Source organism: Lampetra planeri, unplaced genomic scaffold (genome assembly GCF_965212315.1).
Source record: "Lampetra planeri unplaced genomic scaffold, kcLamPlan1.2.h2 scaffold_103, whole genome shotgun sequence".
Taxonomy (NCBI): domain Eukaryota; kingdom Metazoa; phylum Chordata; class Hyperoartia; order Petromyzontiformes; family Petromyzontidae; genus Lampetra; species Lampetra planeri.
The window spans coordinates 504929-523090 of NW_027613739.1; the positions used below are offsets into that span (position 1 = coordinate 504929).

An 18162-nucleotide genomic window follows, 5' to 3' on the forward strand; every position below is an offset into this window, starting at 1 on the left:
GTGTGTGACGTCATTTATGGACGGCCCCAAGCACTGAACAGACAACGCTGTGTTCAATATCCAGACAGCCACTTTCTATCCACTGCTGGATGAAGGCCATGCCATGCTGTCACCATCCCTCCTGGTCTCGATGTCTATCTCGCTCCCGCACAGCCCCTGCGCTGATTAAATCGCCGTCCCCGGGTGATGGTTTTATCCGTCTGAGCCCGGCCACCAATGGCTACAGAACAAGCGCCGTGATTTCTATTTGGCTGATCCCAGCAGCCTCTGTTGGCTCGGAGCGCCACGTGGTGCTGAGGGCTCCCGTGCTGCCATTGCCCCAGGAACATTCCATGGCGCTGTGCGAGGTTCCGCATCAATAATAATCACGATACCGTAAGAACACTGCTACTTAGTTACGATGGCCTCACCGAGTCTCAAGATGATTTACCAAGAGGGTCTTCGACTGGGATGTTTAACCAACCACTCCAGAATGAATGTTTAGTGAGTGAAAACCCACGCACAGGTGGGGATAACCCTCAAAAGTCCACACAGACGCGTTCACTAACTAACCTACTTTCTATATTAGAGGCCGTTCATAAATGACGCCCGCACCTAGGGGGGGGGGGGGGTCAGACATTTATGACGATGTGTGGCGAGGGGGGGGGGTTGAGAAATGTGACGTCACATCGAAATGTGCAACTTTAAATAAATATAGACAACACGTTCTACTTAATTAAATAGACTTTTTAATAAATATTTTCTCCTACAACATCAGAGTGCAGCGGCACATTAAATACGCACTACAATGACAATAGTTTAAAGCGATTTGAAGCATGTTTTTTTTTTGGGGGGGGGGTCCAAAATCGTCCAAAATCGAGTGACGTCATTTATGGACGGCCCCTTACAATGTCCTGGAGGGTTTTAGAGGTTCGCCAATCTGTGTGATCCACCAACCCTCGTTTCAGAAGGTCGCCTCTTAGCCTCGCAGAGGTCGACGATGAAGTCCGCCGTGTTCGTGTCTGCGCCTCTGCAGTGACTGTGCGACGGCTCTACAGGGGCAGCCCCCTCCCTCTCTCCCTCCCACGCCGTGAAGCCCGCGGGGCGCTGCTGCCCGGCGCTGTTGCGCAATTGGAGACGGCGACCGCGCAGCGCGCCGAGCGGCTTCCTGGAGACGGACGCACCGCACAGGCGCGGGGTGCCGGTCACGGCAGGCTCGCTGCTCATTTCCTTCCCACGGCTGGGCTCTACAAGGCGGCAGCAGCAGCATCGCACTGCGCACGCCTCGTGAGGTGCTGGAGGGGCGGCAGTCCCCGACCCCACCGGGCAATCGGCCGAGGTAAGAACGCGCGCGAGGCGTCGCTGGTTGCGGACGATCGCGACGCTGGCACCGGCGTTAGGCCTCGTCGAGTCCACGCGTAGAACGAGCTGGTGAACATCTTCTGTGTTAAACCTCGGCCTAGGACCCTTTATCACGCGACGGGTTTAACGGGCGCTGAGTCCAAGTCTAACTTCACGTGTTACGCAGCTATTGACTGGCGCTTTTCATAACGCCAGTGGAGAGCACGTGAAGTCCACTGCCAGTCATGATTAGAGGACACAACGGGGATTGTGATGTGAATCCAAATGATGTTCTCGAAGGGTTATGGAGCCTGAATTTGGCACAAGCACAGGCGAGTCTGCTTAAAACTGTCAATCAAGCTCAACACAATCATTTCGAGATTCGCCTCCCAAAAATGACAGACTCGAGGTAGATGGGTTCCAGTCCAATGAGCAGAATCAGTTTAAAGTTTTACACTGTTTAAAGTTCTACATTGTTTAAAGTTCTATATTGTTTAAAAATCTACATCGTTTAAAGTTTCGTGTTAAATACTTAAAAAACAATTCGCCTGCCGAGGGGTGTGACGCTAAAGCCGACAGAAACCGGCCAAAGTCATGGTTATGGTAACACAGTATGCAGTGTGTGATAACACGGTATACTGTATATAGCTTATTCTATCACTGTACAGTGTTTTCTAACATAGCATTGTATTATTACACATGGTGTATTCTAACAGATTATGCAGTGTATTCTAACAGTATCTTATGGGCCTAAGCTACTGACTGTTAAAACATGATAATACAACAAAAATCATGTTATTTGTCCATGAACAGCTGAGTCAAGATTATTTTTTCAGGAGAGTCCTGCATGTGGTGATTGGCAAATTCTCTTCTGGGGAGTGGTTTGGTTTCTTAACACCCCCAGAAACCCCAACGCATACAGCCGACAACACTCGCGGGTCTGCACGGATGGGTTCATGAACCCATTTGCTGCACTATCATCTCTCGCGGCGCAGGGTTTTTGGGAGTTTAATAATTATCTCTGTAATGCACCAACCCTGGCCTCCTCCCACGCTCCGTTTGGTCACAGGCGTGGCCCACCGCACCCCGCTGAGTGTCGCACGAGGAACAGCCAAAAGAACATTCAGAGAAATGTGACTCAGCCATCAGGACGCCTGCCCTGTAGGTGTCAATGTCTGCAGACACACAGTTAGGCAGAAATGCATCAAAGGCGTTGTTTTCACGAGAGCCCTGCACCGGATGCACGAGTCATTTCCTCTCTGGGAAACGCGCGCGTGGGAGGGAAACGCAGTGCACCGCATCGAAGGCACCGACACGAGACGCCAATGTTAGGGATACAAAATCAAACAATTAATTACGACGTATTTCTATCTCGAATTGATGTTTACAGGGCTGATGAATATTCGGCCAATTTCTTTTTCGTGGAATTCCATGTGAAATGGAATAAAATGTTTAGAGGTTGTGGTTCACAAGCACGACTAACAACACATCTCACCCATTCACAATCAACACGGCCCACGCGTGTGCAAGAAGACGCAGCACGTGCACCCCTCTCTGCAGGGTCACACCGCGGCGAGACTGCTTGAGCATGAGAATACAAACACAGCAAATACAAAGATTCCCCGTCTAGCCTGAACTGACTGTTGGGGCAAGTGGTGTTAGTGAGCACCTATGAAGTCGGGCACAGAACACGGGGGCGTGGGGGCTAGCACCACGCCTTCTCATTGCTGATGTTTTCACATCACACCTGGTATTCATTTAGGGCTGAGTCGACCTAGGAGAGGACCAGAACTAGTTCAAATAGTTTCCGCTCTTACTGATCGTGAGCGGGAATCGAACTCAGGTCACAGGGTTCATAGCGGAGTGTGCTTACCACTGTTCCACCGCTCCGCGCATGAGATAACAAATGCAAAGATAACCCGTTTAGCCTTAACATACTTGGGGCAGGTGCTGTTCGGGCACACACACATAGAATGCGTCTGTATAATTTGCCATGGAGAGGTGGTGAGCATGGCAGACTGCGCCAAAATGCCAACCAGAGTTCGATTCCCAGCCATGGCTTATGCCAGTGGGGAGCACGGTGGTGTATCCTGCAGACAGCATGATCTGATCTACCGTGCCTCCTACTTAACGTTGATTCTAGGAGGGGGCCCCCTAAAGCTGTGGCTTAATCGGTGCACGGGAATGGGTTCTCTGAAAGGACCGAGCCTTTCCTGAGCCACTGCTGGAAATTCCAGCGTCCCATTCCAAGTGCAGTCCACACACTGCTCCACAGGCGCTCAGCGTTGCCGAGTGAACGCCTGGGACACCCGCTCCACGCCCTCTCCTCCCTGGCCGAACGAGTTTTGCTGACACCGCTCACTCGCCCTCGAGCTAATTGTCTAGGTGTGTCCCGTGCAGACACTCACATTGAGGGGGGGGGGTAGCCTTGAGACGTGGCTTGTGTGCCGCACGATGAACGCAGTGTCCTGAGTTCAATTCCCGGCCTCTGCCAACATCAAAGGTGATTGACATCTGAGCCGGTTCTGGCCATCCCCAGTCATTCACCGACCACACTGACCAGTGTGAAGTATGGTCAAACAATCCTCATAACCATCACGGTGTTGAGAGGCCTTCATCCAGCAGTGGATAGATGCGGGTCTGTGAATAATGAACATGTTTTTAAATCCTTTATATTAAGTTCGCTTGCTTGCTTAGGACCGTGCAAATCTTTCGGTCGTTTTTTAACCCATTTCCAGTGATCCGATCGAGCTGACATTTTGCACAGACTCGTTGTGCGTGACAATGCACTTTCGTGAAAAATTTTACACTGTTTAGGGAATTTTTTTTATATTTAATTACCAATTGTTTAATGCTGCCAGACAATCATCTGACCCATAGGTGGCAGCCATCTCAAGCCAGAGGACGAGAGGACTCTAGCCGCCCCGATGCCACGCATATAAAGGATTTATAATGAAAAACTTTGTTTTTACGGGTTTACTTGTTTTAAGGTCGCGCTAAAATGAACCACAACACCTTGCTGATCTCGTCTATGAACATAATCCATCACGCGAATTCCGGTCATCCTCACAGCGGCCTTTGGCTGGCCATCGAACAAAGAAGGCCACTGCGTTGTGCGCTTTCAGATGCGTTTCTGCAGCCGTCTAGAACGCTCTTCCTTCCGATATTAGGAAGCCGCTGGAGATGTGCACTTTTACATTTCGATTGAAAACTCCTTGGAACTGTGTTTTGTGTTTAGTTTAGTAATAGGTTTTTACCCTTTCAACTGGTACAAAAACTGACACCTTTATATAAGGCATCATGTTTGCAATAACCACAACACAAGCAGTCAAACAATCCTCATGACCATCACGGTATGCCTTTTGGCGTCATCTGGTCCAACACCAATGGAGACTAGGCTCTAAGAAAAGCTGTCTCGGGTGTGGACCAATCAACTTCAAGGACAGTGCATATCATTATCATCATCAGAATTGATTCTTTTTGTTTGCATTTTGACTGCTTATGTTGTGGTTATTGCAAACATGATGCCTTGTATAAAGGTGTCAGTTTTTGTACCAGTTGAAAGGGTAAAAACCTATTACTATATTTTGCCACTGGTAAAGGAGGTCTCATTGTGTTTAGTTTGTTGTTCTTCCCCCGCATCTCCGATTAGCACGGTTGGCTACATACAGTGCGAAAGACGTTTAACATACATAGCATGACTTTTACCGCGCATGACAGCAACATATCAGCAGCGCCAGTCTAAAGTTCAGGTATCACTTTGGCTCCGAGCGGCTTCCCCAGCGACGACTTCTCCCACGTGCCACCGCTCGTCTCGCAGGCGGCGCGTGGCCGCGTGGAACCCCCCGCCGCCCCGCCCCGCGGTGGAGACGGAGCTCGCCGGCGCGGGCGTCGACGCGGGGATGATGGCAGACGCGGCGCAGCACGAGCCACGGTAAGGCGAGGGCACCGGGCATCAGCGCAATCCGGCCAGGTTACGCGGACGCGCAGTCGGTAGGTACACGGGGCCCAGTTCACGTCGCAGAGAAGTGGCGTCGGGGAGAGTCGCCAAACCCCGCACCGTGATGAACAATCGGCAACACGCCAATAAGCCCACGGGGCAGGCTGTCCATAGAGGCATCGTTTCTTTGACGTCAATCAGCCCCCAGCACTGCACCCTGCAGTTTACTGCGGTGCACGTAGTAGACGTAGTGGTGGTGCGGTGGTGGTAATGCACGGCCCTTTGTCACTGCTGCAGGATGAAGGCCTCCCCACGTCGTGCCGGTCATCGCGGCTGTTTAAACCATCTTCACCACCGTGGTCGGTGTGGGTTGGTGCATGTGGACCCAGGACCAGTCCAGACATCACCACTGATATTGGTCATGGCCAGGAGTCAAACTCAGGTTGCCGGTTACATTCCGGGTACAGTACACGTAGATACTCTGAAATGTTTGTCTTTGACTTCATGCAGGACATTCATAATTAAGCTATTTGAGTGAATGCGGCTATGTTAAATAGCCAAGTAACATTACTGAGCAAGCACTTTGCTGCTCGCAAGCGATAAGCATGGCAGCCAGCAGCCAAGTTGGTGGTTTGTGGTCAGCGTGTGCTGGGACACGGAGAGTTATTGGCGCACGCCTGAGATCCGTGGCTTTGGAGGCGAGGGTTGGTGGATCAGGCACGCTTGTGAAACTCACAAATTATCCGAGCTGCAAGGGGATAAGGAGATAGCAAATCAAGTAAACTTTTTGAATCCATCTGTGCGGAGCTCTGAGAATTGTCCCCTCGTATTTCGGCGTTTTCTCTGTCTACTCTGGTTTCCTCCCACAGACTAAAACTCTCATTAGACGAGTTGGTCAAACATCCCCTCTTGAATGCAGCTCTATTATAGAACTTCAAAAAACCCAAGCCCTTGAATTTGGTGGTGAGATGTTAACTACGTTGCCTGGAGGTTGTGGGTTCGATCCCAACGCTAACGCCTGTATATTTGGATTTTGCACACTCTCCCCGTGGTCACGTGGATTTTTCTCCGGGTCCTCCGGTTTTTCCCTCCACATTTAGAAACATGCGTTGAATGTTTGGCTGCTATAAATTTCCACCTGATAAGCCACTTCGTTGAGCTATCATTCGTGGCCATGTCACTTCTGAAAAAGAGCTATATAGCTCAGTGGGGCTTACCTGGTAAAATAAAACACTTGTGAGCATGTTAGACCTTTTATTCCATCCTCGTCAGTTTCTCTGCTCGTGATCTGTATGTCACAGCAAGTAGTCGACACAAACACTTTATAAGCGTAGTTTTCACTGAATGTGTGGCAAAGTTCAGCCCCCTAGCCCTTCAATAAGCACAAATATAATTAACAGCAGTCCCTCATTGGCTCAGCCATGGCCGTCTCTCTGTGTTCGATGACGCACACAGATGACCCAGCTGGGAGGCGCTGTGCTAGAGCACCACTCCCCTTACAAGCGCCAGCCTCAGGGTGCTGATCCCAGTGTGAGGCTGATGCAGCCCATCATTCCTCTGTGTGTCTGACGCGATAATAATGAAGTGAATACATCAGCCATTGTAATGAATACTAATTATTACGTGGTACCTTATGTTGCGCTGGGTGGCACTGCAGCAGCCAGCTCACATACCTCAGCCCATCATCACTCGATGGTTGCTGAAACAATTGTCAACTGCAAGGTCAACTGCGGTCGCCCTTTGTAAAGACTGATCCCCACGAGGGATGTAGAATTGGAGATGAAGGCCACAGGAAGGCATCTCGACACGGCGTTCTCTCGTGTTGACTGTCGTATAAAAGCTGTAAGCGCCGTGCGCTCAGATTGCCCATTGACACCGGTTTATTAACACTCATGCACCGTACTTTGCCAATCTGCAGCTGAATGAAGGAATCCACATGCTGTGTCAGTCATGGGGATTGTGTGACCATACTTCACCACACTGGTCTCTGTGGGTAAAGTGAGTGGGGGAAGGGAGTGCCGGTGAGACGCTGCTCATGTCTCTGTGTGTCACAGTGGGACGCTACTCCCATCTCTGTGTGCGTCACGGTGGGACGCTGCTCACGCGTCTCTCTGTATGCTGCAGGACCGGCTGCGTGTTCCTGCTGCTGCCCTGCGGTGGCGTCTACACGGTCGAGGTGAACGAGTGCGACCGGCTGAGCGACGTGGTGAGCCGAGCCAACGAGTGCCACGGGCCCCTGGTGCCGAGCGCGGCGACCTTACACCACCAAGGCAGGCGGGTGAGTGAAGCCACGCACTGCAGGCGATGCACTCACTCACTGTGCTGCTGCTGGGTAGCCGGCCTCTCCACACCACGAGGCCTGCCCCAACACCGTCGCCTCTTATGATGCCTCTCAATTGCTCTCTGTGAGCTGCTTCACATTCGTCGAGTATCAATTGTTGGTTTGCCATAAACAGCAGTGAGATGGTGGAGCCCTTCGTCATGAGGGGCTGCTTGCTGAGTGTGGGTGGGTCGTGCTTCCCCATTCATTGCGCATCCCAGATCGAGCACCCTCAGATCTGCCCTCTGAGCCCCTGCTGCCCTCTGAGTAGGCAGCCCGGCAGGCAGCCTCACCAGGGAGGCGGGCAGGGCAGTCGACGGGGCCAGGCTGAGAGTGAGAGCCGGTGCACAGATTGGGCTGTCTGTGCACTGCTACTATGCAAGTTGCTTGTTTGTAGAATATGGTCATGGAACAAGACTTTAACAATTTTAATTGTCATAATCTCCTGCTGGTTACAACACCCACATGCCTTACTGCATGTATGTTGAACTTCTATCACACCGTACATAGCTACTCGTGCTAATCATTCGCACCGTACGTAGCCAACCGTACTGCAGACAAAGTCAGCTGAGTTGTAGAGACGTAGACTGAGTGGCGTGCACTGGGAAGCAGCCTCTGTGGCTGACCATGGCGCTGTTCTCGTCAGTGACACGCGGCTGCCCGTGTGCCACCGTGGCTGCCATGGTGAAGGGTTGTGTGTACTGAGGTGCAAAGTCCTTGCAGGTCAACTCAGGCCAGGAAGTGTAACCCAGACGCCCACAGTCACTCAAACACGTGCACGATAATGATCACACTGAAGGCCACAGCGGTCTGTGGTGTAGTGCAGCTGCCGTTGTAACGTTTCTCTGAATCAATCGCGTGCCGATGTCGCTCCCAGTGTTGCCACGAAGCCTGTCTCTCGAAGCTGCGGTCCGTGTGCACGCTTGAACCACATACGGTGCCTAACAAATGAAAGGCACTACCTAGGAGAAGACATATCACGTGAGCTGGACAGCCGGTAGTGCTGCTGACTAAAAGCCGCCACAGCTCATCATCAATCCACAGCTGGATGAAGGCCTCCCCAAGCCATCTCTCTCTGTCACAGTCCTGCACTGTAATAATCCATCCAGCGCCTGCAGGCGAGCTGATTTCATCGCTCCATCTCCGCTCTGGACGTCATCTCGGGTGCGATCCCCCTCTTGGCTGTTCTTAGTCTCGAGCACGGCCATCGTCCCTTCTCGTGGCATTGTCACCACAACGCAGAAGAAGGTAAACGCCCAAAGTTGGTGAATGCCCGACTAGAGCCACCGAGGCGGAAGTCCATCCCTGCCGTCGAGCCCAGGGGTGTCCCGACGTTGCATCAAGGGCCGCGTTGACGAATGAGCAGAGAGCTGTGGGGCACAGCAATGCAACAAACAAATACAGAGAGAGAGGAGGTGGGATATGAGAGAAAGGATATATTAAGAAGAGTTATCCGAGTGATCGTGATGTCATGACAATACTACAGATTAATTATTATACATTGTGTGTTATACACACAATGTATTATACACATCATGTATTATACACACAATGTACTGAAGGCCACTTGCCATTAACGTCAGAGTTGGGGCCCTGGTCAACTCCATCAGCAGTCACGCATACAAACTGATGATGCATTGTGGTGCAGTCTTATTGGTAATGGTATAAATCAGCCTATTTTCACTTGGTATCTTTACATAAATATTATAAAAGTTATATTCTGAATATATATAAAAGGGGTGATAGGAAATATATAATATTCAGAAGATAGCTACAGTTCAGATGCAAACAAGGGTACATCGAGAGATATGAGATTCACAGATGTATTCAAAACAGAAATTATAAGATATGTGCATTCACAGCAGATGTATGAGAGGCAGACGACGTACAGTATTCAAAAATCATAAAAAGAGATGTAATAAAAAGGTAGAAGATGTATTCACAAGAGATATGAGAGAATAAATGCTTACAGAATAGAGTTATGAGAGCGGATGGAGCTGTGTCCAGGAGGTAGACAAGAAATCAAGTACAGCCATTTGTAGACTGCAAGCAGGGACCATAGAGCATGCACCACAGTACAGTACAACAATGGATTTGGTTTCATTGCCCAGTGGTGACAATGCAGATGAGGGAGCAATTGGAGAGGGGTGCAGAGAGAGGAGACTCTGGGGACAAGCTGGAGAGGCGAGGCGCGAGGCTGCAGCCCCCACGCGCCGCATCCCTGCGGGGCCCTCGAGCTGCCCCACACGGTGGCCTCAATGCCTCCAGGCGCTCTTCTTGTGACGCAGATCGCTTGCTTCTCTTCGGCTTGGGTGGCCACAGTCAGTGAGTTGGCCAGCCAGATTTCGTTTGTGTTGGGGCCAAGGTTTGGGCAGCTCTGGTCTAGTTTGTTTGGAAGAGAACATGCTAAAATGGCATAACTATATCTACACTACATCATTATTTACATGACACTCATAAAAAGGCACATAACCGGAAATGTTACGGGCAGCTTATATAGACAAAGCAAAGTTAAGGTAAAATGCCTGAATATTCACATGCACTATCTGAACATTCACAGAGAATGCATGAACTCTCATATCGACTGCATGAACACTCAGAGAGAGTTGTTGAAAATCCAGGCAGTAGTCTTAAGCTGCCAGAAAATGCAATAAATCTGCCTGAATGTTTCAGTTTTCCCTCAACCGCCTGATTTAACGTGGATATTTGAATACTGCAACGATGATGATCATTTCTCCAGAAGGAACGCTTTGATACTCTGTTACAAAGGGTCCTTTATTGGGCTGCTTGGCCAATAACATCCACGAGTGTTTGGCTTCATGCGGGATGCATCCAGATCACCCAGAAACACCCCACGCATGGCCTGATAGTAGAGTGGCGCTCAGCACTGCCGTCTCCTGGCCTCATCAAAGCCCCATACGAACCACACCTCGGAATCCCTGGTGGCCACCCCTCCCAGTACTCAACCCAGCTCAGCTCCCGAGGTCTGGCGGCATAGATACGATTCGGGTGATTTAGGCAACGCGTGCTACTCACGGCCATGGCGAGCAAGTGACACGCCACATGCGCACTGGACTAGTTTATACCGCACCGAGTCGCAAACGAAGCTTCATCTTCTACATACGTTGATATTCTGTTGCACCGTACGTAGCCAACCATGATAATCAGAGGTGTGCTGTTACTTGCAAGATGCGCACCACTTCCCTACCGTTTCAATAAAAGCCATGAGGCCGGGTGCCACGTTTTATTTGTGCACCGCAGGGTCATTCTCATGCCTAGCGACCGTGTGCATCTTGAATTATTTTGTCATTCTGTGACGTGTCACCAGTGCCCAGTGTGTGTTGGCACTGCACCGTGGGTACAGGAGCATGCGCTACCTCTCCAGAACCGGCGTAGCTTGCCGCCTGCTTGCCAATCGCCTCGGTGGTGACCGTGCAGCTGAAGGCTGCGTACCCCACGTGCATCCCGCGGGTGCGGAGGTGCAGCTACAGGGAACCGGGTAGAACGACAGCGGTGGCTGCAAGTCAGCCGGCAGCTTGAGATGAGTTTTGGTGAATTTGGCTGCGGGACATCTGTGGGACAGTCCTGGTTGAGCCTCCTTCATGGTGTAGAGGTGTGGGGGTGTGTACCGTACTCGCGTTACTGCGTTATCACGTTTCACATACACTACGATGCGAGGCTACATTTCACCGTGTGATAATTATCATGCTATCAGTTTCCCTTGACTTTGGAATTGTATTTCACGTAGTTATTCTGTTTGTGCTTTGTTGTGCTTATCGTGCGAATAAATAAGTATTTACTGCGTATGTGAATGTTGCAAGCTTAGCTGGCAGGTTCTCGAGGCAGTACATCCAACATTGCTTGCACGTTAGTTTACGGACAAGCACAGCCCTTTTGGTTAATCCTAGAAATAAATATGAATTGTGTGGGTTATTTAACCATACTTCACCACGCTGGTCAGTACGGGTTGGTGAAGGCAGGGAGCAAATATGTTGGAGCGTGGGGATTTTACTCCACTGCCCTCTTCTGACAACGCAGCCCCGCAGCAACCTACAGCACACGGGTGTGTGCAGTGGTGGTGGCCCATCCAAGCACGATCCAGGCTCAACCCGGCTGGGCTTCCCACACATTAGGAGTGTTTAGTGCGTGGGCCAGGCGAGCGCAACGCGACACCGCGACGCTCGCTCAAGAGCAAACAGAAACACCTGCCACTATTTGACTTTGCCGTCGAGAAAGGGGCTCACATCTGTAACCTTTACCCTCCTTGTGGTGAACGCGGCGCAGCGCTTCTTGCTGCAAGAGGCTGAAGGGAGCGATAGGAATCGTGAGTGTTGGTAAATGCGACGGGACCAGTTCTGACGCAACACAGGTGCCAACACATTTTACTCAACTCCATTCCTAACATTCCACCAAAGTCCGTCGTCAGTAACCTGTCCTGTCCGCTCTAATGCAGGTCAGGTTGATGTGTATTGTGTACATCTCACGAGAGGTAAACACAGAAGCCTGCACTGCGGTGAGGTGCGAATTAATTACGTTCATCATCAGCTGCCACAGAGACAGCGTAGCACTGAGACACAGTACATTCCACTGTGACACTCACAGCTCCCACAGAGATGGTGTATCACTGATACAACACATTCCACTATGACACAGCTCCCACAGAGACAGTGTATCACTGAGATACAGCACATTCCACGGTGACACAGCTTCCACAGAGACAGCGTAGCACTGAGACAGTACATTCCACTGTGACACTCACAGCTCCCACAGAGATGGTGTATCACTGATACAACACATTCCACTATGACACAGCTCCCACAGAGACAGTGTATCACTGAGATACAGCACATTCCACGGTGACACAGCTTCCACAGATACAGCATAGCACTGGGACATAGCACATCCCGCTGTGACACTCACAGCTTCCACATACAACATAGCACTGAGACACAGCACATCCCGCTGTGACACTCACAGCTTCCACATACAACATAGCACTGAGACACAGCACATCCCGCTGTGACAATCACAGCTTCCACAGAGACAGCACATCACTGAGACAGACCAACAACAACCGCCGCCATTCGTCAATTACTGGCAGTGACATCACCACAGTGCTTGTGCGATGCTAGGTACACTTTGGTCCACGTGAAATGTGCAAAGCTCAGTGGCAGGAGGTCATGGGACAGACCCATGTGCCATTGGTTGGCTGACTGAGATGGCAGATAAACCACCTGTTCCCCTACTTTGCCAACTTGCAGAATTCTATCTGCCCGGCATTCCGCTCATTGTTCTGAGCATCGTTCCTCTGCCCCATTGCTTAAGGGCGACTGCCTCCAACTGCTCAAAAGCGTCCTTCACAAGCCTCATCCAGAGACCAATCTTGACACTGCTGGTACCACTCTTCTGCAATTACAATCAGCTCCACATCCTCCTGTACCACATCACCCCATCACTTTCTTCCATTGCCCTTGCCATGTCTGTTTAGCCCCTCTATCCGGCCAAACAAAAGCTATTTGGGCATGCGATGGCTGGGCATGTGGACTATGTGACCCAGCCAATGCAGTCTTGTATGCCGGAGGAGCTCACTAATGAGACTGTGTCCAGATCTTTCAAGAATCCGTGAGCTCCTCACAAAGTCCTACCTGGTTAAACCCGAGATGCATTGTAGGCAGGCCAACTTGAAAGTCTCAAACAGGCATAGATGTGGCCATAACTGTGGCTGAGAAGATCCGAAGCTTCATGTGGAGAGACATGCCAAGTAGCTTCCACGCAGCATTACGCAACTGATGAAGTGATAATGCTGCTCAACTGACTATAACACACACATTTCCCACAGAGACGGAATAGCAACGAGACACAGAACATCGCACTGTATTGAATTGGACCTGGATCTTGTGTTTGTTTAAGATTTTGGAAATCTTTTTGGTAACACCTGCTATGTATGGTAACATGATGGTTTTGCTCGGCTTCTCAGGGGGTTGTTTCTCCATGGTTGGAGAAACAGCTTGGCGAATAATGTGGTCCGAGTACCCATTCATCTTGAGTGCCTGTTGTACGTGTTCCAGTTCACTGGCTAGGTGGTGTTGGTCGGAAATGCAGTGGGCCCTATGGTGTAGGTTTTTGATGAGGAAATTCTTCTGTGCCGGATGGTGGTGGGAATCAGGTTTCAGATAGGAATCTGTGTGGGTGGCTTTCCTGTAGACAGTGTCCCAACGAGCCGTCAGGTCTCTTCTCAAACAAAACATCCAGGAATGGTAGCTTACCATCCTCCACTTCCATGGTGAATTTGATGGATGGGTGTATGGAATTGATGTGGTTGAGAAATTGGTTAAAAGCTGGCAGGCCATATGGCCAAATGACAAACGTGTCATCTACATCAAAGCTGACGAGAAAATAATCTGGGGACAGTGAAATGTCCTTGATTAGAGAGACCAAGTGAGCTGATACTCTTAGGTTTTTTCGGTAAAATAACGTAAAAATATAAAAATAGAAATAATTATATAAATAAAATAATAAATCACGACGTTTCGGAGGCAACACAAGTCTCCGTCATCAGGTGGGACCATCACAGCTAAATTTACTGTATCAAGTGAGGCAAAATTCCAAGAGACAAGCTCTTAAATACAAGTTAAGGGGGAGGGGGGGTTATTTGAATGTGGTAGCCAGTGAATGGAACGTGTTGGGGGGGGGGGGGGGGTGTGGTCGGGGCTAAAAGAGAACAATCCATGTACCTCGACTTTGGGTTGTAACCGGTGTTGGCTGACAATCCAAATACAAAAAAGGCAGTACTGTTAACCGCTGAGGATATCAACACTCGGTAAAGTAGAATAGTACCTGTCAAATAAGATTGTACAAATATGTGTAGTTAAATCTTTTTTACATGGTTAATAACATCTTTCCAATGATTACTCAGTTTGTACCCATCATCACGGTTGAAGTTATGTCTGTGTTTGTATATCTGGATGGCTTCGTGTACAAACCTTTGATGGTAGCCAGAAGGTTTGCAGAGCACCTTGGTCTCGGAAAAGACAATATCACGAGAGCCCACAGCGTTGTAGCAATGTTTGGCAATGGCGGAAGACTCAATTTTGCCGTGTTTCAGATCTGACTTGTGCTTGCGGACACGATCGGAGACATGACGTTTCGTTTCTCCAATGTAATAATCACCACAGACAAACATAAGATCCAAGTCCGATTCAATACAGTACATAAAAATACGTGATCTAATCCCATCTGTAAAATATGTCATTCCTGACTTGCAATACCCTGGATTCTATAAACTGAGTTGCATTATTTTGATTATTATATATTTTTTACCTATGTGACTTTACCGAAAAAACCTAAGAGTATGAATCATTGCAGTCACGAAAGCTTCAAATCTAGAATCAAGTGAGCTGAGTTACGTACTGCTGAGGTAGTGTTGCCCGTGAATGTGTAGTGCCATAAGAGGGGAGGGGCTGCTGGGGGCTCTGGGACCCTAGACAGATAAGCCCTCGGCGCCAGGCGCTAGGATCCCAGGCACCCCAGACAGTTAAGCCCCTTGGCGCCACCAACGGGGGGGCTGTGTGCTCTGTGGAATATCTGGGGGCGCACACAACCCCACCCCTCGTTGGGGACGAGGCATAAAAGGGAAGCTCCCTGGCCGATCGGGGCCAGTCGCAGCTCAAGACCCAAGACCCGCCAGCCAGCCAGCTTAGGACCCTGGACCCCCTCGTCCCGCTTGTCCTTGTAAGGGCCGGGACGCTGTGAGGGCCAGTGGTGGGACTCTGGGACTCCCGGCTCTACGTCCTTGTAAGGGCGAGTTCCGAGGAAGCCAGAGTCCAGACCCGCACCTTGGCTGGGTCAGGTCAGGTAGCCTCCCCTAGAGTAATTGTAGCCGGAGGACCCCAGAGCGTAGCCAGAGTAGTGTATCTAGGCTGTGTACCCTGGCTGTGTACCTAGGCTGTAACAGAGTATCAGGACTGTTGGAGTGTTGTATTGTAATAAAGAAGTTACCTCTACAAGTGTCTCCGGAACCCATTACAAATGGAAGCAACAGAAAATGGGCCAGTTTGTAGATAGGTGAGTTGATAGTGGAAACGATGGGCCGAAGTGGAATTTCTCCCCCCGAATCCCCAGCTTTCTCGGCCTCCCACTTCCAGCCCTGCCCACTTCCCCCCCCCCAGCCTCACGTCCCCTCTCCTAGCGCTCACGCAGCGCTCCACTCCCCCCCGCCTCTCCCCCCTTGTCCCTCCCCCTTCTTACCTATATAACCTCTTGCCATGGCAGCTCTCTCTCCCACTTCAGTAAAAAAATTATTGCTGTGGTTTTCCCGCCTGATGATGATTGCTTGTGTTGCAATCAAACGTCGTGATTTGTTTTATTTTCATTTATTTCTAACTACGTGACTTCATCGAAAGAACCAAAGAGTATGGATTCCTGCAGTCACGAAAGCTTCAAATCAAGATTCAATTGCAGTTCCAGACTCTTTACAGACATTGAACCAGTTCAGGGAAAATGTAAGACAGAACGGTTTAATAGCGCTTAAAATGTATGAATATTGCACACTCGTGATAGCCTACAGTAGGTCATAAGAGTCGCACGTTGATAAATGCACTTATGCGCATCAGTGAATGACCTTGCCTCGTTTGTTTTCGAAGCTGCCTCCCTCCACGAGACTGTCTACGCACGGGGGCCTCCACGAAGCCAACCTGCACGTGCAGTACCCGCTGAGGGGTGGCAGCTCTCCAGGTGTGTGCACCGCTCTCCCCAACGTCTCTGACATCGTCCACCGGGTCTCCCACCAGGCGACGCACGCACCAGGCGAGGCGCTTCCAGGCCGGGCTGCTCACCTTGGTGCACGCAGCGCAGAGCTCCGTCTTTCCCATGCTGGGCCAGTGAGGGTGATTGTTGGGCCGTGCGAGTGTCAGGACTGTCATTTTCAGCAAGGTCATGTTTAGAAACGATTGCAACAAAGAGAACCCACGCATACGAGAGGGTAGCACGCTCGATCTCTACACAGATAGATTCAATAATCAATTGAGTCTTTGCTGTAACTGCAATCTCCCAGTCACATTATGGCCCAAGCTAACAACACTTGGTATTCACAGGCAGTCTGCTATCCGAGCACTAACCAGGCTCGAACGCTGACATTTACGAGACCGAGCACATTCACGATGCTTGTGCATAAAGACGATCGTACTGCTTCAGGTTTGGGGCGTTTTCAGCAGAGAAGAGCCTCCTCTTGTGAATTATATCTGAGGATCATGAATCTTCAAGATCATGGATATTGCTTGGAAGGCTGCTACCAGCCTTGTCAGAAGCAATGAGAGACAATGAGCATGCACTACTGAGCTTCGAGGTTCAAATACTGGGACTGGGTGTCTCTCTCAGGAAGTTCATAACATCATAAGTTTGGCGAGTTACTTAATTTCCAGCTTTTTATCACAAACCAGAGTACCCAGAGGCAGGGTAACCAACTGCAGATCGGGAGTCTCAAGCAGGTGATGGTCTCCGCATGACCCACCGATACCCACACCAACAACATACGAGAATACCCCTAGAGTCTGCGAGAGCGGGGGCGGAAGATGACTCATCGACTGACAACATGGTAATGACTGGACCGGAAACGACTACGAGTAATGAGAGCACAGCACAAGAGAACACCCCAGCAACTGTCACAAGTTCCGCTGCAACAGCAGGCCACAAACAGATGCAGGTATGTGTCTGTGGTTGGAGGAAAGTTACATCACACCATGGGTTGAGGATCCACCAGGGGAAGAAGGGGTGTTTGGGTAAAGAGAGACAGAGGCCTCGCATTGATTACTTTCTGCGAAAGCGATCAAATCAGTCGAATGAAGCACAGCAACTGGACGCAAACCATAGTTTGCAGTGCATCAGTACCACTGTCATGGAGGACGTAAACTCAAGCACCGAAGTAACAACTGAGGTGGAACCAACAACAGGAGTGGAACTCACCCAGCCTCCGAGACCTGCAATCGAGAGGAGACTACCAGGGCACAGACCGTATGTGAAGTGGCCTGGCGCCAGTGACAAGAAGTTGTGGGAAACAGTGAATACTGACCTTACCTTGACCCTCGAGAAACTTCGAGGCACAGTGGAGAAGAAGTTGGAGAGGATGGGGGAGATCATCTATGAGTACGGGGCAGAAAGCTTTGGAGTGCAAGAGGCAAAAGGCGGGAGAAAGGTTCCAACCCCACCAGTCTCCAGGAGGCAACAAGAAATCAAGCGCCTCGTTCAAGAAAGGAGACAGCTTAAGAAACAGTGGAAGAAAGCCTCGGAAGTGGAAAAGGAGGGCATAGAGGCACTTCAGGCTGACATCAAAACCCGGTTGGCATCCCTCCGTAGAGCAGAGAACCTACGGAAGCGCAGAAGGAAGAAAGAACAAACTAGAACTCGATTCTATAAAGATCCCTTCAAGTTCCTTAAAAGTCTCTTCACGAAGGAAAAAAGTGGAGTTCTAAAAACAACAAAGAAAGACCTAGAAGAGCACCTGAGAACAACAAACTTTGACTCAAAGCGACATGAACATCTGGCCATCCCATCAGATATCCCACCCATTGAACCCCCGGAACATCAT

At 50.1% G+C, this 18162-nt stretch overlaps 1 protein-coding gene and 1 long non-coding RNA gene across 3 annotated transcripts; one reads left to right on the forward strand and one right to left on the reverse strand.

The window, feature by feature from the left end:
* The first annotated feature begins 853 nt into the window (after window positions 1-853).
* LOC144738503 (uncharacterized) lies at window positions 854-17971 on the forward strand. 2 transcript variants are annotated; one of them, XM_078621520.1, is made up of 4 exons: window positions 858-1318; window positions 5141-5254; window positions 7385-7538; window positions 16223-17971. In XM_078621520.1, exons 2-4 carry the CDS (start codon window positions 5223-5225, stop codon window positions 16520-16522), a joined length of 486 nt encoding a protein of 161 aa, XP_078477646.1. In that variant the 5' UTR covers window positions 858-1318; window positions 5141-5222; the 3' UTR covers window positions 16523-17971. The 2 variants fall into 2 exon arrangements, with proteins under 2 accessions (XP_078477645.1, XP_078477646.1); XM_078621519.1 differs by having other exon boundaries at window positions 854-5254.
* On the reverse strand, window positions 6501-11471 carry LOC144738504 (uncharacterized). Its single transcript, XR_013589275.1, has 2 exons — window positions 10958-11471; window positions 6501-8950 (listed from the first exon to the last, which is right to left on the reverse strand). It is a non-coding gene; the product is annotated as an uncharacterized LOC144738504 (long non-coding RNA).
* Window positions 17972-18162: the final 191 nt, after the last annotated feature.

Excerpts from the sequence above, each read along its gene's own strand:
- LOC144738503 (XM_078621519.1), top strand. The coding sequence starts at position 5,034 with ATGACAGCAACATATCAGCAGCGCCAGTCTAAAGTTCAGGTATCACTT. Across the intron at positions 5,255-7,384 it reads GCGGCGCAGCACGAGCCACG|GACCGGCTGCGTGTTCCTGC; the intron begins GTAAGGCGAGGG and ends TGTATGCTGCAG. Across the intron at positions 7,539-16,222 it reads TACACCACCAAGGCAGGCGG|CTGCCTCCCTCCACGAGACT; the intron begins GTGAGTGAAGCC and ends TTGTTTTCGAAG.